Source organism: Apteryx rowi, unplaced genomic scaffold (assembly GCF_003343035.1).
Source record: "Apteryx rowi isolate R43461 unplaced genomic scaffold, aptRow1 scaffold_460, whole genome shotgun sequence".
In the NCBI taxonomy this organism is placed as follows: Eukaryota; Metazoa; Chordata; class Aves; order Apterygiformes; family Apterygidae; genus Apteryx; species Apteryx rowi.
The window spans coordinates 29,569-53,495 of record NW_020450717.1 but is presented as its reverse complement, the minus strand read 5'-3'; the positions used below and the strand labels follow the sequence as shown (position 1 = coordinate 53,495).

Genomic DNA, 23,927 nt, shown 5'->3' with positions numbered 1-23,927 from the left:
GACTAGGAGAGCAGTTCAGACACCTGAACATAGCCATAGAGTGACATTTTGGATGCTGCAGAGCATCCAAGACACAGGCTGTCAGATATAAGACCTAAATGAGACTTGTGCCCTTCTTGAAAAGCATCCAGAGGCCAGAGAATATAGCCTAAGATGCTGGATGCTTGTGTTTAGGCACTTGCATCCCTGGCTTTATTTCAGCAGCCTGACCTGCTGTTCTTTTGAGTTGAAATGAACCCCGTGTAACCAGGCATGCTGGTGACGATCACACACTCATCCATGGACCATAGTCCATGAAGCATGTGTCTAAATTGTCATTTTCTTGCTTTGCAGCTGTCCAGAAACTTAACGGAATGGTGCGGATAACAAATGTGAAATACTCTCTGGGCTTTAGCAATACAAGCAGTGAGGAATATCAAAACTTTGCACAGCTTTTTGTTGATGAAGTAAGTGGATAAGAAGGATGTGGCCTGTTACTGGTCTCAATAAAGTCATGTGTATGATTTTTCCCATTAAAGGGTGTATTGCCACATATGTGCCCCTTCACACCCCTATGTATGTCCTGAGTCTCACTGACTCTATGAGACTGTGTAGGCAGCATGCTGCAGTGTTTTAGAGTGGGACAAGGATTTGGGGATTCTCCGATGCCTCTGTTTCCTCTGCTGCTCGCATCTAGTTATACTGGCTTATTTCCTTTAGGGATGTGGTGATATGTTAATGAATGTTTGCAAAGTGCTAGCGATACCCTTGTCCTGCACAGAGGTATATCAATGCACTGTATGTCTGTTATTACCATTTTGCATAGTACCTTAAGGCTGACATTTTTATAATCATCCTTTTTTGTAGGCCCATATCTAGAGAGGAAGTCTAATGTGGTTTCTTGGTAAGTCACCTCTGCCATGACTTCTAATTAGGGCACAGGGTATCAAAGCACACTGCAATATCAACTCCTGCTTTAACATTCTCATAATTCTCAGGCATGGCCATTGACAGTATTACTTTCCTAATTTCTTGGTGAATTTATAGGAAGGTTGTTCCTGCTGCACCTTTTGGTGTTTACTCAACACACACATCTGTGGTTGGAAAAACACTGGTTGTGTTGTGCTGCTTTATTCTCTTCTCTGTCTCATTTTAACTGTCTAGTTTTTGGAAGGATTAATAACTGTGATGATAAATCCACTGCTGACAATTATTTGACTTTTCAAATGCAGCAGAGCTCTCCGCAGACTCTCACTGTGTGCAGAGTTATAGCCTGTCACTGAAATACAGCTGTCTGTGGGGAATGCAATGACAACTATTTGTGTTCAGGCAGAGTCCAGAAAAAGAAAGATACTGTGGCCAGCAAGAAATTAGAGAAAATTGTAAGGGAAATGTGTAAACTCTTTTGCTGTACATAGCATTTTCTTGGATATCAAATAACTTTCCCACTGGTTGTTACTGGTTTGCACCCTTCTGGATATGCTAGTGGAGCACAGCTTTCTCAGGGTTGCTTCCACCCCAGGCAGTCACATCACAGAACTAGTCACAACATGAAAGTGACATGATTGTGCAAAGTGGAAAGGGAACAGTTCTCCACTGACCTCACTTTCATTCAACATCACTCTCTGCCTGAAGCTATTTGGGAATAGTGTGTTATTAAAATGGGTTAATGGTTATTGGTTAATAGTTAATGGTTAAAATAAATATATTTCTCACAGGTTATTCAGTCAGATACCTTAATCCAGAAAATCGGTGATATGAATATGTTTGGAGAATTTGTAAAATGATTAGATAAAGGAACTAAAGTATTTTTATATGGGTAAAGCAACTAAAGTATGTTTTGTGCCAGTGTTACACAGTTCTCGAGTTTTAGGCAGAAAACGATCACTTGGGACAATAAGGAAGTAAATCCTTTTTCCAGTGTACAGGTTTTGTGAATCAGCTGACTAGACATGTTATGGTCTTTATCTCATCTATCTCTGAACCACTAGATATAGGGCTTATATTGTGTTTCCAAATGCCAAAGAAAAGCAAGTTTAGGAAAAGAAAAAGGTCTACAAATTTTTCTTTTCAGGTTTAAAGGGCCACAAATAGATCCTATTAAGGTAGGCGGGGAAAGTCTTATGGGCTTTAAAAGCAATATCAGGATCCAGTTAACTAGATATTGCCAAAGATTTTTCTTAAATGCCTTTGTTGTCACCATCTACAGTTCAGAAAATTTATAAATCCTCATGTGTATAATGTTCTTTAGTGTAGTGCTGCCCCAGTACTTAAAGCCTTGTAGTTAAATTGGCAGTACAGCAAATAGAAATACTGTCCTTGCAATACAGTGTACGTGAACTTGAGGTAAGAATCTTGATGTGACAACTTGCACTGTCATTTTCCAGGCTAGTTTCACCACAGTCCTCGCATTGCACCTGAAATACAACATATTTTACCCTTGTATTTTGCTCAGCCAGCCTTTTGCAACAGCCAAGAAGAATATCATGACTGCAAGGGCTTGTCCTCAAGACAATGAACTGAGGAAACAAAGAGTTTGAAATGAGAATGCATTTTCTGATGTGCATTAAATTCCTGAGTGCGAGAGATCATTCAGGATTATAGTGTCTTAAATATCGATTGACAAAAAGTGTAAAATTAATAAATGATATTGCCTTATTCCACAAGGTGACCCCCTCATTTGGAACTGGCATAACCTTCCTTTGAGGTAGCTTAATGCACTTAAAATGAATGTAATTAAAGCCATTTGAATGTGGAATGGATGTTGATACAGGAATTAAGGCAGTCTCACTGTTCCAGTGGAAATTCACCCCTTTTGTTAATTTGAGTTTATCTCCCTGTTGAGAAATCCTTAAAGTTGGCTGTGATGGTGGCTGGGCAGATGTGTGCTCTAGTACCTTTCCTCTGGTGGTGCTGGCAGAGCAGGGATCATGGGGGTGGGCTCTCTGAGCAGAAAAATAGGTTTGAAGCAGATTATCTTACTGACTAATAGGATGTTCTGTTAAAATTAATGTCCTTTTTACTTGTTTCCAAAATGCCAGTGCGTTTCCTGCTGTATTGGCCTTGCAGGCTTATACATGTAGGTGACCTACAATAACTCTGATGAGCTGCTGACATCTGGCCTGGGACCTGCTGATGGATGGTCCCAGAAAACCATAGCCACTCATAGTGGAAGCCTGGCTGAGTGAGCCTGGCACTTTCCTCTCGCTCAAAACACCTGTCGGCCCTTCCTATAACATTAAATCATTTTTAGTGTGGCTTCCATCTGGCCCTTAACTTTGACTTTATCTCCCTCTTAGTTTTCCTTGCTTTAACAAGGGACATTCCCTTCTCTTGATGTCAGTGTTAATTTTGTCTGCGCTTTCTCCCTTCCTTGTGGCATACATGTTTTCCCGTTTTGGCCTTGCTAGTTTTCTCTTTTTTATGCTGCAGGAATTGTAGGTACAATTACGGATCCAAAAATATTTTATTTTTTGTAAGAAAACCTCAAGAATGCTATATATCAAACTACTACTTTCTAAAAAATCACTCTTTCTTTTCTTCATTTTCTCGCCCCAGAGCTCTATGTACTTCATCAACTATTATTTTGATAACCCAGGGTGTGGTATGTATTGTGAAATCATGTAGCCTTCTGAATAAAGGGTTTTGTAGTGTCATCTAGTGGCTAGCTACAAGTAATGTGATTGTACTTTTGAAGATGCTTTTCAAGCTTTAAGTCATGCTTTGTAAGCAAAAATATGAATAAAGACAGAAACAAATAAGCCAAACAAAAAATTCCAAACCCAAAGTAAAAAGAGGCAACAATAAAACCAAATATTCAGAGAAAAAGATGAGAAAGGAATACTGGTGAAATTGGGGATGGGCTGAGAGGACATCGCAGGTGTATTTAATACCCAGAAGTTCGGACAAAAAATTATGAAAGATGAAAACTTAGGGCTGACCCACAACTTTTCAGTACATGGTTGTGAAATGGCAGAAAGGGAGAGAAGAACAGACCTAAGAACCCCATGGCTGGGTGACATGGCTGATAGGGCTGACAAGGTCAAGCTGCAGTCTGCCCAGGCTTTCCTGGCTAAGTTACCTCTTTCCGTTCTCCTAGCTCTGCCTGTGTGCCTTGTGGGGCACTGCAGCATTTGCTCCGCGAGACTTTTAGGCGTGTGGTAAGCATGGAGCTTACTCTGTGTGTGTCACCTGGTCACCATGTGCATGCAATGCACATCAGCTCTGACAGCTCAGAAAAGGGCTGCAGCTTGCCTGCAAATCCTGGGCTTGCCTGGAGGGCTGATGCAGCAGGGGGATAAGCCAGACTTGGTGTGTAGGTGTGCAAGAGCTATGGTCACCTGGGAAAACCCAGCCAAAAATACAGGAGCTGAGTGCGTGGGTGCAGCAGAAATGAGGCTGCTTCTTGTGTCAGCCCTCACTGCTGGCCCTCACCTTCCGTCTTCCTTCCGGCCGGGCTCTCCCGGGTAGCGGTTGCTGCCTGCGCGCCTGAGCACTATGCTGCGGACATGAGATCTGCATTAAACTCACAGCTGAAATCCAGCCCTTCTTTTGCAGGAAATACCTAGAGCAAACGTGCAGAGGAATACGTTGTTGGAGGTGACTGTAGCTTAGCACCCTCCTGCTGTCTTTATAATCAGGAAAGTTGAGCTGGGCAGGAAGTGAGTTATATATCCTAAAGAGAGGGTCTAAAGCAGAGCAGGGTACTGGAAAAGATGTGTGACTCCTCTAGACAAGGCAGCCACATGTCAGCTCTCACGTGGGCCAAGTGCTGCTCATCTGGCTCTTACAGTGTGGTTTGCTCTGCTGCTCTGTGTCTGCCTCTCTTGGCATCCCCAGGGAACCTGGCAGAGATGGGGGGGCATGTAGAAGTGTTTTTTTTTCTTCTGCCTCCGTCTGTCTGTGTCCTTCATTGAATTTAGTGGCTGTTATGTACAAGAAGGTTGCATGTATCCCAGACTCTGAACATTCAGGAAGAATGACAAGGATGGCATGGGATTTGTCTTTCTTGTCCTGCTAGGACCAGCTCTCTTTCTGCGGACCATCTCTTGCTGGGCTTTTGCTGGGACCCTCTATGTGCAATTTTAATATCAGTAGTTCAAAATAGTGAATGAAGGTGTTTCCTTTCAGCCATTCAGGTTTGAAAGTTTTGTTCAACATTTTCTGTTGTTGCACTTTGTAAATGTGGAAAAAAGTAAAAGACTTCCCAGACACATGTACGTGTGATGGGGAACTTAATGTAGGAAAGGTATTAAGAAGCACAAGAGGTCTGTTAGCACCTCCTGGAGAAAGGGAGAGAAGAAAATATACACTTCTCATGGTCAAATTCACAATGCTGGTGGATGGTGTCACACAGCCTGTGCTTACCCTGCAGTGTGCCATGACATCTGGTCTGCAAGACTGAGCATACAAACCTCTCTTGTGTGCTCTGCTTTTCTTGGGACATGCAGACAGGCAGGGAGTCCAGTGCAGTCCTATAGGGACCCTTGTTTGGGCACTTAGAAGAAATAGACTGAGGGGAGCATGTGTGGATGTCTATCAACTTCTCCTTATGATGAGTTTCTCACAACTATGTCAGTATTTCTGTGCAAAACATCTTCTCCGCATACTCTTTAAAGCTGAATTAATATTAGCCTTGCATCGTGTCTTGGACTGGTCCAGTGAACCGATGCCACCTGGCCTGTGTTTGTTGCTCCTGTGGCTGGTGCTGGGGCTGGAGATGAAGAAAAATGGTGCAGGAAATGTAAAAACTGTTGAAATCCCCCTCAGGCTCTTGCATCAGCATCGTACCTTGCCCCATGAACTGCCCTCCTGTGGGAGGAGAAGATGCTTCTGTGTGCAGCTGCCCACCAGAGGTACCCAGCTGTGGAGGGAAAAGCCGCAGAAAGGGAAGAAGCTGAATATTCAGCTCCAGCCTGTTTAATCTCTTTGAGAGAGGTCAGTGTCTCCGTCTGAACTGGACAGTGGTGAGGCCAGGCAGTGTAGCTGGTACAAAGCCTAAAGCAGAGCAATGTTTTTTTCCAGTCCTGTAGAAAGCAGACCACCATGCTCCCCAGTGTGATATAAGAGGCTGTTTCTGTGGGCTAGTGGTGACCAAGGCTCAGTGTGCTTTGAAAAAGGTGGACTTTTCTTTCTTAGGCCACTAGTGAATTCCAAGGCTTCTGTGTACAAGCTGTGAATAGTAATTTTATCGATTTCTCTAGACTGCCCTAAGCTCAGCTATGGTTTAGCACTGCGCTACTTTGAGGGCGACCCTTCCTATTCAAAATAGTGCAGAGTCATTTCCTAGCCTGGCTCTTGGGCTCTCCAGGAGGACTGTGAGTGTGGGGTGTGAGTCCAGATGGCAGCTAGAATTTGCAGAAATAATACAACACTCTTCAGGGAAGACGTTAATGAAATATTTCTGAAATCAAACTGAGGACTGGGTAGAGTCCAGGCTTGACAGGAGGTTGGGCTGTGTGGCAATGCTGATAGCATGGAACAGCTGCCTTTCTGTTTTCTTTACCCTGGTCTCAGTACTTAAAAAGAGCCAGGTTTACACTTAGTGATAAGCAGAAGAATTTTGTGCATCAGCTCAGTTCTGATGAGAAATCACTTGTGAAGAAAGTCTGAGAGTGGTCTGCTCTAAGCTGTAAGATAAGTCTGAGCTCCATGAATGTTTATCGTAGATATACACACAGCCTGGAGTGCCAGGAGGCCTCTCCACTTCCATTGGCTGCACCTCCTTGTCTTGGGTTGCTCCCTCTCCTTTGGCAGACTCGTTACCAGGGGCTTTTGTGAGGACCTGTGCCAAATGATAGATGGGTTGAGTTAATCATTTTTCTTGTTTAATATTCACAGTCAAATATCAAATCCTTCAGTTGCTGTTGAGTGGAAATGTTGTTAAGAAGCAAAAAGTCATTTTTCTGCTGCTGCCCTCCAGAGTAAGCAGCAGAGTTGTAAAGCATAATATTCATTTCTGGGCAGCGTACAAAGCCTAAAATGTAATTGCTTCTATCTGTCCATCTTATCTTTATTTTGTTTTTTATTCCAGGTACGAAAATCTCTGCCTCCTGAGCTCCTTCTGAAAATGGATGCCGGTCTGATTAAAGTGTTGATAACTGGTATTACTAATGGGAGCACAGTGGTAAGTTTCAATTTGCTGATTGCAGAAGATGTGGATATCTACTACATCATCACAGCTTTTCGCGATGCCTTTGAACACAGCTCCTATTTCACAGTTGACAAGAGCAGTCTCTCCATAAACGGTAAGGAGCAGCTTATATCACAACAGTTCTTCAGAACTAGAAAAGATAATAAAGCCTATTATTAGCCTGTATTTTTTGAGATGGAAGTACCTGTAAAACTGATGGATGAAAAGCCATTATCTCTCTTTTATTGCTTCTGCCCATTCACCCAATAAGCTTTTTTCAGAGAGCATCAAAAGATAAGAACTGTGGTATCCCTGATCCAAAAGGACAAAACTAACCAGTGTTTTGGTCTATAGCTAGGGATTTTATAGAAAAGAAGATATGGAGAAATTGCAAACTGTGGTCACAATTGGAGGGTTTTATAAGCTACCAGTAAAAACAGGTCCTTTTACACAGACAGTCTAGCCCTGTATAAAACCATTTTGAAACACATTTCCCTCTGTTTTGCACTGATAAATTTGCGTGAGATAAAAAAACCCCAAAAGCAAATAAATTAATTCTTCTGCAGTGAGAGTATCTGTTTTCTTCACACTCCTGTGGGCTGGGAGTTCAGATGAAAGTCCACAGTTTACCAAGGCCAGCGCAACGGGTGATTGTATAATTTCTTTTTCCTTATATGTAATTTAAGATGGTAACAAGAAACATTAATCTCCTGACTAAGTGTTGCTGAATCCTGTCCCACAAATTGATGTCATCTCTAGAAAAAAATTGCAAATTCTATATCCTCAACATAAGTTTGTCCAAAGACTATTGTTATAAGCTCTCAATTAAAATCTTGGGCAAAATGACATCAGAAGCATATATTCAGTCTGTCCTGTACATTCTCTCTGCCTGTTACCCTTACAGCTGTGGCTCTAAAAACGTTGCTGCCTTTGTTGGGGGATTATGTAGTATTTATGAGCTCTAATATTCAGCAATGTATTGTTCCCTAAAGGCCAGAATCAGTCACATTGCAGCTGAGTAAAGCTGTACTCATTGTGAATTCTGGTGTGATAACTGGCCCTAAACGTAAGGATTACCAAGTCTGCATTTTTACTGCTTACTACAGGTTATATATATGCTCTTTTTGAATCTCTGGTATGTACAGGCATGATTGCTTGATTTCTGTAAGACTTCTGCCTTGCTGTATTTTGGCCAAATGGTGATGCTTTCTGATCACTACCTGCACATTAATTAGTAAGATCAAGACTATCTTGTGGTAGCACTTTGTACAGTGCCTGCCTGCACTAAAACAGATGGCTTGTTTCAGGGACAAGTCCCCATAGAGCTGAGGGTTAGTGCTGTTTTCTCAATCCCACCTATGGTGGTATGTTCATATCTGCACAGTTCTGATTAGCCTTGGGAAGAGAAAGGGAAGTTTTGCATTTTTTTTTCAAAAATGAAAATTTGGGCCAGAGAAAAATGAAGAAAGCAATTAGACTGAAACTTGGACCAGTCATATGAGCCCCCTGCTTTTCATACTGCTTCATTAATGCTGGGCATTTATTAATCATCTCCTCAGGTCTGTGAAATGGGGGACACAATTGAGGAACCCCCTGGTTTTATAAGTGTTTCCTTTGGCTGTTGGTCAGTTTAGGGGTATAGGAGTGGGGTGCCTACATTTAGGTGAGCACCCACAGAGCATCATTAGTGGCAGTGTTCCTGTAGGACCTTTGTCAGTGGCAGGCAAGTAGTCCTCTAGGCTGTCTCTACTGTCTTGCCTTCTGTAGAGCCAGCAGCTACCTGACACATATGGTGCAGTTTCACAAAAGTGTAATCCCACCATGATATGCTGATGATACCGTCATGCTCAAGTTTCACAACCATCACTTTTTCATTTATACACTTTTCACCTTTGCCTTTTGCTTAAATATACCCAACAGATTATGATGAGTGCGCAAGGGAAGAAGATGACTGTTCCCCAGAGGCATCATGTCATAACACACTTGGGTTTTATGAGTGCAGCTGCAATGAAGGATTTGCTGATGTGCACCCGGAAAAGCCTGGAAGAAACTGTGAAGGCAAAAACCCTTTTTCTTATTATGTAATGGCTGACTGAAATCTTAGCAATCTGATCTTTATTGGATCATTAGGTCACACTTGCCACAGGCCTTGAAATTTTGCCAGGGATGAATTTGGTTTGTTGTATTCAACTGCATCTTAATGAGAAATGTCTTGCAACAGACTTTAAGAATTTCTAACTGTAATACTCCGGTCTATTATATGAATATTTAATAGGATCTTTGCAATGTTCTTTTAACACTTCTGTTTTCTTGTATTTGCCATAAAAGGTAGATAGGATTATCAGGAGCATAAGTTATTTTCACTAGCAGTAGTAAAGGAGGCAGCCGAGATAATGGAGAAGGTAACAGAAAGCACAGGATAGGTAGTTTTACTTCTGTGTTGCAGCAGAGACGAAATGTTGGGATGACAAAATGCTTTTTCATATCAGTCAATTCATGCAGCTCCCTCTGTCTTTCCTCAAATCGTTTGTTAGCTATCTTATGATGAATCTTCTAAGTTCTTTTAGGCTTCTTCAGTAATTTGTATTTGTTTTTGTAACCACAGTGATAAGCTACTTGTTGGCTGAAGTAACAAGGATTTGTAAACTGATACCAACCATTCATTTGTTTTGTTTAAACAGGTATTTAGCATCTGCTAATGAGCTTTTAAGCAAGTCAGCTCTGAAAGAGCTCAGATTTTTTTTTTTTCCACTTGTCTTCAAATCAGCAACTTTCCAATGTGGGCCATTCCCAAAAGCTGTGAAGGGGAGTTCTAGAAGGACTTTTTTTTATATATGCAGCTTGGGAAATAGATGTTATTTATATGTACACTCCAGTAAAAATATTGTGAGAGATTTTTTGTACAATGAGACACATCCTGTTTCACTTGGAAAGGAATTTATTATGTTGAATTTATTATGTTGGTGCTTTCTAAATCAGTGGTGGATGAACACTCAGGTTGTTTCTAGTACTAAAGAGACATACATGGCGAAATGCCAGAGCCTATGCTGGAAGTGGGGTGTTCCACATGCACATTAATATCAATTCCCCTGTTTGTTTTCTTCCTGGAATCATTAGATTCCTACTAACACACACTTGTTGAACTCCCTGCYCTGTCTCTCAGGGCACATGTGCAGGATGGGCCTGCTGCATAAGGTTTATCCTGCATTTCCTCAAAAACCAAGTTTTCCAAAGTGCGGAGGGTCATAATTTCTGGATACCAACCACTCACAAATGCAGCCAGGTTTTTTAACATGCTCTGCTCCTATTTAGACCCCCAAACCAGAAGTGTTCAGTCCCCCCATCAGTATTAGCCAAAAAAGTCTGAACACTTGTCGAGCGCCTTACAATTGGAGATCTCTTGCTGATCTTCCAGAAGCTATATACCTTGAGCACACAAATTATTGCAGCTCTCAGGAAATGAAGCACTTCAGCTTTTCTCACAGGCTCTTTATGTATTAATAAAAAGCCACAGCTTTGGCAGTAAATAGAGCTGGTTTAAAAAAAAAAAAAAAAAAGAAAGAAACCAGTTTCCTACCAGTAACCATGAGTGTCCTCATAAGGGTTTGCTTTTGTCATATGAAATCAACTTGAATCTGTAAATTACAACAGTGGCTTTATTTTTGGTACTCTTCAGCACTTCCTATCCGCCAAGAGGCAACAATGATGGATAAGAAACCTGTATACAACACAGTTTCACCTGTGCCATCTCTGCAGATTTCGACTCATGTTTCATCCCCTGCTGCATTGGGCTCCTCTACCACGAGGCACAAAGCTCTGGACAACACCATCCTCTCTGGTGTGATGCTGCCTCATTTCACCACAGATCCAATGTCAACTCCTGACTTTTCTCCTCAAACATCTCCTCTCCCCCTTGTTAAACCTGCCCAGGAGGTTTCCATTAAAGATGCAGTGAGAGTGTTCTGTGAAATCGAGAAGATAGTCCTTACCATCCAGAAGAGATTTTTACAGCAGGAATCTATCCCCGAATCCTCCCTCTACCTGGGGGAGCCTCACTGCAATGTGAGCATCAGCAATGGCACTCACGTTGTACTGCAGGCAGGCTGGGGTGACTGCGGCATTGAAGTTGAGACGGTAAGTCCTTTGAGCCAGTGAATGTGAAGAAGCCCCAGAGCATTTCTTTCGCACTGTGGGATGCAATGGCACATCCTAAGCTAGGAATACAGTCTGTTAGTTGCTGAAATTTTGTCCAAAAAAATTTCTTTGGACAAGGAAAACCCCTTCTTGCAAGTGGAAAGTTACCTCTCTGTGTGGGGGCAAGTAGGAAAGAGAAGAGAGTCTTTGGGTTCAGGCAGCAAAACTCAGCAGCCTTTCCTGATTGACACTCACTTCCCAAGCTTCTTTGGGTTACCTTTGCAGCTGTCAGAAGCTTCTCTTTTCTTAAAAGCAATTTCAATGTAATATTTAAACAAATAGCCCAATTATTACTGTATAGTAATGAGGAACATGAGAGGGGACTGTCTTTGTTAAAGGGAGTATCATATCTTTAAAATTTTGGATCCCAAACCAAACACAAGGCTTAAGCTATGCCAAAGCATAGAAATTCCCTTGTGGAGCAATTATCATTGCAGACTATACTAGGAAGGCTGATGGATTTTCACTTTCTAGCTCTACAGCAACAAAGATACTAGAGGTTTAATCTGCTTGACTTTTTGCACTCAGGAGAATGGAGAATTCCTAACTACTTGAAGCTGGTAAGCCTGTAGGTCTGCTGTATCCCTAGAAACACTGACATTGACAAGTTTTGCTTTCTTCTTTCTATGTTCCACAGAATGTGACTAATACTGTAGTGAAAACAATACTTCGGAATGACATTTCTGCTCAGGGAGTAATACACCACTTAAAAGTTGCCAGTCCAATTCACTGTGTGTTTCAGAATGATCTCTTGACTTCATCTGGATACACTGCAGAAGGGTAAGTAACAACTCTGCTTTGAAATGCTGTTGTGTTCAGCACTGCTGCATGGGGAAAATCCCCAATGGTAGTAGCTGTATTCAGTGACAGTGCTTGCTACGCTAAGTAGCCTGACAGCCTATGAATCCTGTGCTCAGAGGATCCCTGTTAAGTATTCTTCTGCTACTTGATCCAACATGCCAACAGATCCAACAGCCAAAAAGCTTGACTGTTGCCTGGTTAAACCGTAGATGAAAATTAACCTTTGGGAACTACTGGTGCAGGTTTGGGAGCCAGAACTCCTGACCTCTCTTTGCCTCACTAGGCAATCACATGCAATTAGCAATAACAATATTTACCTGCTTTTGAAACATAACTATGTTTTATCCTTTCCACTACTTTAGGCATGCAAACTAGTAGGTGGGTGCTTGGTGAGGAGGATGGGAATTTTTAACCCCCACAAATTCTTATTTGATTAGCTTAGAAAAAAATAAATGTGATGCAAATATTATTTTTGAAAGGCTCCAGCTTCCAGTAAGATGGAATGAAAACCTCCATTTATGGCTACAGAATAGGCTACAGCCTGACAATGAATGTTCTCCCTTTGTACGTCTGCACCTCCTCTCTCCTCCCTAGCACCATGCTTAAACTATCACCAAATCCACTTGCTGTTCCTGAGTCTCTCCAAATGCTGTACCTTCCTTTACATCCCCAGATAAAATCTTTGTCAGGCCTTGTATCTTCTTTCTCTCTGAACTGTATCATTTCTTCATGTCCCTCATTTATTGTTCAGACTTGTCACTTCTTGGCTTTTGCTCTCATTGTTTTGAACTTTGAGACAGCTCATAGACTTGTTCCCCCTCGCTTCCTACCTCTCCACCTGAAAACTTGATGCCTCTTCACTCCTTTCTCTTGAAAATCTTCCTAACATCCTGGACTGCAGATAACTCCTCCCTATAATGTGTGTGAGAGGTGGAGAAACAGGCACTATACTTATGACTTACAGAAACACAGTCAAATCTGTGGTCTTAAAAGAGGTGAATTGTTGTTTCAGAATTTACACCATTTTTGAGGATTTACATGGATCTGGACACTTCAGAACAGAAATGCAGTTGTTTGTTGGAAACTCCCCAATACCTAAAAATTTCAGTGTCTCTGCCAGTGACGATGTACTGATTGAAGTAGGGATCCGGAGACAGAACACCAAGCTCAAGGTGGTACTCACTGACTGCTGGGCAACTCCAACTAATAATTCAGTGGATCCCCTCTCATTCACTTTTATCAACAACAGGTACAGCAAATGCTACTTGCAAATAGTAAGTGCCATACCTTGGATATGCCAGTGGTACTAACAATTAATGTGTTATCTTTTAAAAGCCTTTTATGTATGTTCTCATTGATCATATGCACAGTCCTTTACCATTCTGACAGGTCACGCCTTCTTTGAACAAGGAAAGTATTTATAAAAAGAAAATGTTTTTAAAGGGGAATGTGGTAATTGTTTGAGTTTGGTTGTCTCCCACATAGCTTTTAAAGGAATTGTACCTTTTATCTGAAGAAATAAGTGGTTATGGCAGTTGGTAGTGTAAGTTCATTTGAAACATGTGCTTTGCCCATTTCTCTATGGTTCAGATATTAAGGCCCTGCATGACTCATCACTGAAAGCCTAGGTTAGGTGATTCCTATATGGTGTGATCCACAAGCAATATTCAGCAGACTCTGGCGAGAGAGGAAGTTCATCCCTGACTTCACTCTTATGTCTTGTTCCCTGGGCTCACTCTCCACCTTAAAATACATGATAGTCCTTTCTTTCAGTAACAAAAGCTGTTCCTTCTAATGTATTGTTTGGTTCACTTTCTGTGTTTGCTGAAGTCAAGTTTAAATTCTTCTCCCTGTTTCTCTCTGTTTTCTTCTTTCTATTCCTTCAGACAATTCTTGAATGTCCTGTTCTATTGGTTACTGCAACAATAAAGCAACAAATAATCCCTTATCACAGCTATGCCTGCCTCAGGGTTGCTTTATAGAATGTCTGGCTATGACTTTCTAAAGGAGGTTTACAACCTGAGTTATCATGTGCTATTGCCAGAAGATACCTTCTATAGCCCTAGCTACCATGTATGTTTTTTCTTCTTCCTTTTCAGCTGTCCCATCCCAAACACGTATACCACACTGCTAGAGAATGGGAATTCAAGTAAAGCACAGTTTAAGATGAAAATTTTTTCCTTTGTCAACAATTCTGTGGTTTACCTACACTGCAAAGTTCGTATCTGTATGGAGACACCAGAAAGTACCTGCAGGATGGTAAGGGTTTTGCTCCTGTACTCCTATTTTTCTCTGATATGCCATACACAACTCTTCTATGGAACTGAAGGATTCATGTTTCCAAACAGGCTGTAAAATAGCCCTTGAAATTCTCCTTCATTCTCTGCTGAGAGCAGAGAGCAGTGGGGAAGAACTATAGCCATATGGAAGTGCCCACCTTTTTCTTTCTGTTCCCCATCCTCCCAGTTAAAAGCATGGAGCTTACACAGAAATGGTTATCAAAATTAGGGAACTTGAGAACTGAGCCTTTCACCTCTGCTTTAGGGATATCTAGAAGGCAATGAATAGAAGTTACAATGAGATAGGCCGTTCAGATATGTGTCAGTGATCCTTATACAGCTCAGATGAACACACCATAAAAACGGGCAGCTAGCACCCATGTTAGCAGTTTCAGCAAAAAGTCTGGTTAAATTGATTTGGGATGTCTTTCTGTCCTTTTTTTCCCCAGAGATTTACTTCTACAGGTCAGAGTTTAGGTGCCAGGATAGGAAACTCCATGGCATTAAGTTTCTAGGGATGTGAATCCAGTACAGTTTAATAGGGCTTTCTAAATAACAAACCAAGCAACGTTCTGATAACAACTTCTGCCTAATTGTCTTCCTAATTGTGTTCCAAATCAATGCTTTGTTTCTTTCTAGTTCTAAGTATGTGATACACTGTTTCATCTAAAAATGTGTTGCTACAATATTAATAAGAAAAATTAGCTTTTGTTGATGGCTTTTTTCCTTTTTACCATATACACAGGAATTCTCCCCTCCCTCTGCCAACCTTCCTGTTTCTTTTCTGTCAAGGATGTTTTTATTAACAATTTGGTGTTCCTCCATTGTTTAACACTTTCCTCTAGCTCTAAATAACTCAGTTTGAGCTCATTATAAAGCAAATGACCTTTTCCTAAAAGATTACAAATGGCTAGCAGAAGATACTTGTTTTCCTTCTCAAAGCATAAAGCTTCCTCCAGAGGAAAAAAAGAAGTAGGAACAGGAAATGTGATTGACAGATGGAAAGAAGGCTCCAGGTTTCACAGCTGATTTTGTATGTTAAAAATCAGTGCTTAAGCAAACACCAGCTTATGCCCTCCTTTGGAGGAGGTGGTTCCCTCCCCCAGATGGTTGTGTGGCTGCACAAGCAGTGTCCTGCACAGCCAAGGAGGGACATGGCGGTAGGAGCCAGGCAGGGAAGAACAGGGACAGGCAGGACAGGGACTGCATGGGCAGATACTGTGGCTGCAAGCAATCAAGCTATGGCTTTACTAGGAGCTGCTGTGTTTGCTGTTGGAGCAGACCTGTAACTGTGTGGATTGTGGCTTAGGTATATGGCCAGCTGGAGGCCTGGCTCTGATCTGAGTTGCAGGGGTCGGTGATGGTGTAATTCTGCTAGCTGGCTGTAAAAGAGCTGAAAACGAGGCCTGGAGGTATGGTTGGGATTGACATCAGCAATTAACATGGCACAGCAGAGTTAATGAGCTAGGCCCTCTTCTTTTGGAGATAATATTCATTTAAGGAAAAGGAAATATACTGTTCTTTTTCTTATGCAAAACTTACCCCTTATGAAAAATTATGGAATTCAGTATGTTAGATTGAGAGAAAATGTTGTATGGAGAAGACAAGTACTATGCATATCTAGAGAGGATGGATAAATTGACAATAGCTTTTACAAAGAAGGGAGGAGGAGCTGCCAGAGGTGCAAAGATCAAGGATGTTTGGAGCAAAGACAAAAAATGTATTTGGAAATCACCTCAGACAAGTGGAAAAGTGCCCAGGTACTGGGAACCCTCTGGATACCAAGGAGAGAGAGAGCTGGAGCCCCCAGAGCTAAGGGGGAAAGCAGAGGGGGAGGCAAGTCTCCATTTTTAGGCCAAAGTGGTATCTGCAGGATTAGTCAAGAGCCTGCTCGCACGTCCCTTGGCCCCAGTGGGATAAAGGGGCCACCTCACAGGACCTGCACAGAGAGGACAGCTACTGACTAGCTACTTGTGGGCAGGCAGTAGGGGCAAAGGGGTAAAGCCTAGTCTTTCCCCGCCTTCCCACCTGCCCCTGCTAGCAGAGAGCAAGGATTGCTCTGCTCCCAGCTCAGTTATTCCAAGGGCAGGGGAAGAAAGTACTGACAGGCAGCTCTGAAATCAGCGCTGACAGAGGACCCCATCGCGGGCCACAATGGCAGCATGTTTTCCAGCCCTTGGCTGACTTGTGTGAAGCCTGGGCTAGGGTGCCAGGAAGGTGAATACTCCCACAGTGCTCTGCTCCTCCATCTGTCTGCTGCTCCAGGCAATACTGATTTGCTTTGTGGCAGACTTGCTTCTGTTCTTTGCCCACAAAATTGAGGCTTACTTCTTTTATTATTTCTTCTCATCCAGTCTTTTAATTCCTTGTTTTCTTGGGTGGAGGAGTGTAAGATGCTCTTAAGTTTAGAGCAGAAAGATAGATGTAGTGGAGAGAAATGTGGTAAGAAATGGAAAAGAAACATGATTTTGAATGGGAAGAGGAAAGGTGTGCCACTGCCATCAGGCAGAGCCATGTGTACAGGAGAGCACAGTCACTCCATGGCCAGGTAGAACCAAAAAATAATTGACATCAGGGACCAGCTATGTAACCATATTCTCTAGCTGTGGATCTGCTTAGTTGGGAAAGCTACTCAGGGGTAGGCCAAAGTCACAGTTATATGGCTGTTTTATTGAGGCCTGATCTGGCTTAAGGCACTGTTGCTGACAATGGTTTGTATAGGTGTATCAGCATAACTAGGCTGGTGACACTGATGAAACAATCTTGTGTAGACAAGCTGTTAAGACACCCTTACACTTTCCTGCTTTCTTTTGTTGATTGTGATATGGTACTGCGTCTTCTCAGTTTTACGTGCACTTCCAGAAGGGTCACAGTATCTTAAGAATAACCTCAACAGGCTATGGATCCTAGCACAGACCTTTAGGTTGCAACCTAAAAGAGTAACAAACAAACCAAACAGTACTACTGAGGAAGTATACAGAAGATGACAGTGTGCTGTGTATTCTGCAAATATTGCTCACAGAAAGCTAAAGTAGCTAGTTCATCCCCAATATTGGACAGGGCAGGGCTTCCCAAACTAGTAGTTCCCAGAGTAGTGGTTCACATAATACTGAAGAGTTGTGTGTTGCTTCAAAATGACCCACAGCTTGGCAGGGAGTGAAAGATGCCGCTGCTGGTGCTGGTGCTCGTTATAGTATCTGCTGTGCCTTCTATGAGCAGTAGATGTATCCGGACAGAAATTATTGTAAAACCTGGCATATAGAAATAGCGAGAAGTTTTTTCTCCCATAGGTTTTCCCTAAAACAAGCAGAAAAGTAATGAAAAGAAAGAGATTGTCGATGTGAAATGCCTGTTCACAGAAGTGTTTTCCAGTGTGATTAACTACAGATTATAAACTGGTATTTCCCTAATGCCATTCCTTTTGAACTTCCATTTGGTGTTCATTTCAGTGTAACGAAGCATAACATTAAGAAACAGAACCCCAATGAGTCAGAATAACATTGGGCTTTCAGCAAGTCATCAAAAAGCTTTGTATTATTAATTAGTCTGCCATATGATTTATTGGAGTTTGAATTAATCGTTACAGAGATGTCGTGGCGTTCGATCCCTGAAAACTGGTGAAACCATCGCTACCCACAGGACATCCTGGGGACCCCTATGTAAATCTGCTGGTGAGTTAAGAATAGATGTTTACAAAAAGGTGACACAGAGTAACCACCATTTCAAGATTCTTTTTCACTGGCAAAGGAACCTGAAAAACTGTGATACAAAAACCTCTTCATATTTTTCTGAGGAGCAGGGGTCCTTACTGAAGCCATGTGGCAGTGTGGAAAAGTCTTTGCCCTTCTCGATGAAGTGACTATCAGATAGTTAGGTGACTGGGGAAAGGAGGAAGAAGAAAGTATTTCATGTAGCTATTTGCACAGGCGAGTAAGTACAGCCACAAAATCAAACAGTTATTACAATTATAAAGTCCCAAAGTGGCTGGGATCTTTTAGATTGCAATTAGTTTTTGTAGAGTTTACTCTACACCGTTCTTAGACCACAGTTATATTGAGCTCTGAAGTCCAAAATCAGAGSAGGTAAAAGATTGCATTGCCAATTGCATTGCCATATTTCCTTAGATTCCCTGACATTGACTTAATTAATGCTGCGAGGGAAGGCAGCAGAGCCTAGCTGGTACATAGCACTTTGGCTAATCTGGTGGAGCAGTACAATACAGGTTAATAAAGAGTGAAGACCAGCACCATGCACTTAGTGCAAGGTCCAATTTGTACTGCTTTCTACATCTTCTGTATTTAGCCCTGAGTGATGTTTTCAAGGACAACTGTTGCCTCTAACATTTTGAATCATTTGGCCTCCTCCAGCCATTTGCACTCTTATTTATTATTAGTGTAAAATACACATTAAAAGTATTTGTACACACCAGCTTCAGAGTTATAACACATATCTAATGTGAATACACAGAAGTTGCCCTGTTTTCTCCTGCTGATTGCCTATTTTGCCAGTCACTTAATGCTTTTCTAACTGCAGAGTTAGTGTCAGACTGTTAATGGATTTTATGTGTTTCTTTTGCTCCCCTATTGTGATGGTCACAATGTTCTTTTGGAACTTGAAACAGGTTCTTCCTTAGCATATTGTATTTTTCTTCCTTTATATGCAGTATTAGTCACTTAGAACAGGCTCTCAGTGTTCACTTCTGAATCAGTTTTTTTCTTTTAAACTTAGCAATTAATACAGCTCTGTTTGTACAGCACTCATATCATGTAGATCTTGCTCCCATTTGTATCAGAGACCCTGATGTAATTCTAATATTGAAAGATGGCCATCATACAAAAGGAACTCTGAGGGGAGCTTTAGCATTTGGGCTGTACTACACCCATGCCTAGGCAAATGTGTAGCTATGTGGCACTGCAGAATGTTGTGTAATATTTCCAGTTTAGATACTCATGTTGCATTTTAAGTGTGAGGCTAGCCTTAGACAGTGATATCTCCCTCTGTGTTGAAGGAGACAATGTGAATTATTATGTCAGGGAAGGTGCTGCAGTGAAACATGAAAAAAAACATGCTATAGCAAAGTCCACTGATAAATGGTGCTCCCCTGTCTATATCTCTCCTTAGCAGTACTGCAGGCTGCCATTTGCTTTGAACATCTTCTTTTTCATTCCTTGGTCTGAGGCTGAAATTCAGAAGTAAGTTCTAAAAATAATATGCAAAACTGCCTTGACCGGTCTTGGAGCAATGTCCTGGACACTATGTAGCTTGGACTCTGCTATTGTGTACCTCCCTGACTATCGACAGTGCCATTTGGCCAAAGATTTTGTCTCTAATTGTCTTCTGTGCACCTCAGATATTGCATAAGTGCAAGGCTAAATAAGTGCTGTCCTGAGAATGTATATAAACAAATACATGTTTCTGTAGGTACATTTACAAGAATAAATGGGCAGTGTGCAATAGTACATGTACAAACGTTAATAGATGCATAATGTTAAGGGGTGGGGGGTTCTGCCTGCAGATTTGGACACTTGTATGGCGGTGTCTATATTTGAGTTTAGGGGAATATGTTTTATTGATGGTCAGTGGGGCCTAGGGACAGAGCTGGCAACCAGGGACTTTACTGTGTATCCCACACATGGGCTGCTTTAGATGACCTATGGTGTCCTATTCTCTCCTTTCCCTCAGTATCTGGATGCTATTCCAGGAAAGTACAGGTCTCCTGTAGATCCCATGCCATGTTTGCCAGCCCTGTGCAGATATCGTAGACCCTTCAGCTTTTCAGGTGGCACTAGATGCCAATGCTCAGGCTACAAAGTTGAGCCTTGGTGACTACTTCGGTGTAAATCACTTACTTGGCTCCACTGACTGCACTGGCTGGATCTCTGCTGACTAGAATGGGAGCTTAGAAACCCAGCAAATACAGAGAGACCCCCACATAGACTTCTGAATGTGAGTGTGTTGATCTATGAGCTGAATCTCTCCCTAAATGCCTTGTGTTTAAAGAAGCGTTACTTATGAGATGAAAGCAAACCAAGTGTTTTTAATATTCATGGATGAATGGGAGCAGGATTAAGATGAGAGAGTGCTCCACCTCTATAAATCTGGGTTGCTCTGAAAGTAGGCCAGCATTTCAAAAAAGCTGCACATCCTTATCCTTTGTTTAATTTTTATTTTAATGGAAAATTGTAGAGGGAAACTCCAAACACACATCACACATAAGTCTGCAGGGATTCTATACTTTTATACAAAGAGAGGTCTTGGATTTGGATCGTACACATTTCCATGAGAAGCACTCTCCCAAAAAGGCCAGATCAATTCTATATCACAGCTCTGTGCTTTGACAAGTACGCTGGCTAATTTGTAGGCAAGGTTCTACGGCTTGGCTGGCTCCTTATCCCAGGAACAGACTTAGGAATTTCAAAGCTTTTGTCTTTCACCTCTTCTTTTTTTAGCATCTGATTCAAAGAGAGAGAAGGAGGCCGGGCTAGGAGTTGGATACATCATCCTTATTGTCATTGCTGCATTTGTTTTTGTGCTGGGAGTTGCAGGCCTTTTCATTTTCCGGTACCAGCAAAAGACAGGAAGATACAATTTCAGAATCAAGTCTGACAACTTCAGCTACCAAGTGTTCTACGATTAGCTATTTTCAAGTTACCAGATGTAAGTACTGAATCATGATCAGTTACTCTTCTAACTGCTTAGCTCCTCCTGAACTGGTTAAATACTTGCAGATGAACTTTTTCCAGTTAAAGGTATTTGTACATCCATCTCCTTTTTACTAAGGGGGAAGATCATAGAAGCAAGCATGAAATTCCTACTACTCTTGCTGTTTTTCAAATGCTGCAGACTATGGAGGAGAAGGATAGCCTTCTCTTCCTTCATGGTTTCAGTCTCATTTGTAGTAAATGACATGCCACTTTTGGAGAGTGCCTATAACCATCTCCAAGAAAGCATATCACTTTTGATTTACATCATGGATTGGCATAGTAGGGGAAAGAAACTTAACCACCATCTTTATAAGCAAGGTCCTTTTTGTCTGGGAATTTGTTTCAGAAGTTACCCCTTTCTGCAAAAGTCTGGGTTTATATTTTTAAAGAAAATAGGGGCATGTTAGACATAAGAGCTGGAAATGTTGATACTATATAAGCAGTGCTTACATGAGCCTGCAGAGAGTCTGAAAAGATAGCTCTTAGGAGTGTTAGCCACTACAACAAATTCTACTTCTGCAACTTTGGAATTTGACACTTTTCCAGAATGCCATAGGATTCAGCATTTTGCTGAAAATGGGTGCGTCTAGCTGCTCACCACAGTTTGTATGTTTGTGTCTTTAAGGGCAGTAGGGGTAGATGGGAAAGCTGGCTTGCTGAAAAATAATACACAATGTTGCTTCACAACTCGAGGATGATTACTGTGCATCTGATCCCATTCTGTTCCTGAGTGCTTTCTTATTTGACATTATCATGTTAGTGAGTATATTACAAAGATCACCCTTTGTAGTAATCTATGGGCAGCTCCAGAGAGATCTCTGAAGGTGAGGGCAGGCAGGGCTGCCTGTCTGGAGCCCAAAGAGAAGGTACTTGGGGCTTCTTGGTACAGCCTCAGCAGCTGTATGGTCCCATCGGTGATACGGGTCCCACTGGGCTGTTGTAGTCTGGCATAAAGGGCATATCTAGGTGCCTTACATTAAAACCTATCTATAAAGCCTCTGAGTCTCACCACAGGGAGAAGAGAGGCTTGCCTTCATTCATCATCCTGCTCTTGTAATTCTTCCTCTTGGTGGTCACGAGTGATTGTAACACTTAAAATTAATGGCAATTCTGAAGTTGTGCAAGGAGGTTGTAGCATGAAGAGTATTGTCAGGCTTGTAACACTTGTATATAATCAGCATGTTGGAGTCTCAACTAATGGATCCTTTCAGATTCTGGAAAAACTCAGGTGTTCTTCCTTACGCATTTTACTTCCCTACACATTTTTCTACTTTGGAAAGTAGTTGAAAGTAGTTAATTACATCTCTCAATCATGATTTATTTCGCTTTTACTTTTTCTAGACGGATCATGTCTCATCACATAGAGAACAGCAGCTTGTCTTCACTCAGCATTTGGCTTTTATTATTCTTCGTGATGGTGGTCACAACTGGTTGCAACACTGACTCTTGCAAGTTAATGTCATGTATTAAAGGATTCTGTATCCCTCCAATTTTTTTGTCAGTCTGGCTTTTCCCTGGTGTCCTAAGAAATATTGTGACTGCAGCTCTAGACTGAAGCAAGCTTGTCTGGCAGTTTTTCCATGGAAAAAATAAAAGGGAAAAAGGAAAGACTTCATGATTCTCTATTCATGTTCCGCTGTCTGGCTCTCCCACTGTGTCATGTTGCAATGTGCCCTTCTTGTATCACTTGTGTGTATGACTACTGACAAGCTTGATGTTTCTACAAATACTCCAGGAAGTAAATCAGCAAAGCCTTGGAGAGAGCTCCTTTTCAATTTGCAAATCACCTGTTTACTTAGGGTGAGGTTGAAGCCCTGAGCTGCAGTGATGCTGAAGACCTAGCTGTACAACACCTTAAGTATACAGAAGCTGGAGAACAAGTAGTAGACTTGTCAGCAAATAAAGAACAGACACCATGAATCTGAGGCTTAACCTGCCCAAAGTGTTCTTCAGCATGAGTTTTGAGATTTGATTGTAAATTTTCTAATCAATAAGGGCTTAGTGGAGAGGGGGGAAAAAAAAGCTATTTCTTCTACTGGGAGCCCATATATTTCCAGATAACTATTGGTAACTATTTAGTTTGTTGAAGTAGGCCAAAATGACTGTACAATCGAACTCCAGAGTGTATTGCCCACTGAAGTGAGGGCACTCCAATTGCAACCGAATAAATATAAATTTGAGCTGTATTTTGACTGGCTGCAAGATCCCACTGTTAGTGTAACAGCAAGGGTTTAGTTTACATGCTCCACTGGATACAATAACAATGTGTTTGTTCAGCTGGATAAACTGGAACAAAAAGCCGTGCAATTTCCTCCAATAGTCCCCTTTTCCTGACGGCTTTACTTTACAACTGCTGCAACGCTATTTTCCCTTTAAACAGTTTTACAGAGGTTTTTTTTTCTTCTTCGCTTTTTGTTCTTGCTCAGCTGCTCACACTTCAGCTGTGTCCTAGACTTGCTGCTTAAGTCACCCTCTGCTGTGACCCATTAATAGAAATGATGATAAGAATTTAATTGCAATATGTTTCTAATAGCAAGGGAAGCTGCTCCTCTGTGTTTCAGAGGGAAAGGTCTAGGCTGTCACTTCGCAAAGGAAAAGAAAGTTCATGCTCAGCATAAGTAAGCGGAGTGCTGCATGGTCTTGCAGAGGTCAGCCTAAGCCACAGCACTCCAAACCTACAGGTGCTGTCAGATTTGTGCTGCAAGACATCTGCAAAGGGCCACAGAGCTGGCAAAGGCCTGCTGTTGCTGTGACTCTTCAGACCAGTCTTTGACACAACGAGCAGCTCCTGCAGGACTCCTCCCCGGGATGTTCTTCTCCCCTCTGCTGCCCCAAGCC

General features: G+C 41.8%; 1 protein-coding gene across 1 annotated transcript in view; it reads left to right on the top strand.

Annotated features, from left to right (window-relative positions):
* Positions 1-22,443, top strand: part of UMODL1 (uromodulin like 1) — a 55,255-nt gene extending 32,812 nt beyond the window's left edge. The window contains exons 13-22 of the mRNA XM_026077778.1: positions 334-446; positions 7,013-7,226; positions 9,032-9,169; positions 10,788-11,245; positions 11,943-12,085; positions 13,119-13,355; positions 14,206-14,365; positions 17,972-18,056; positions 20,835-21,042; positions 22,431-22,443. Of these exons, the coding sequence (XP_025933563.1) occupies positions 334-446; positions 7,013-7,226; positions 9,032-9,169; positions 10,788-11,245; positions 11,943-12,085; positions 13,119-13,355; positions 14,206-14,365; positions 17,972-18,056; positions 20,835-21,022 (1,736 nt within the window). The 3' untranslated portion in view covers positions 21,023-21,042; positions 22,431-22,443. The remainder of the gene's footprint in view (positions 1-333; positions 447-7,012; positions 7,227-9,031; positions 9,170-10,787; positions 11,246-11,942; positions 12,086-13,118; positions 13,356-14,205; positions 14,366-17,971; positions 18,057-20,834; positions 21,043-22,430) is intronic.
* The last annotated feature ends 1,484 nt before the right edge of the window (positions 22,444-23,927 follow it).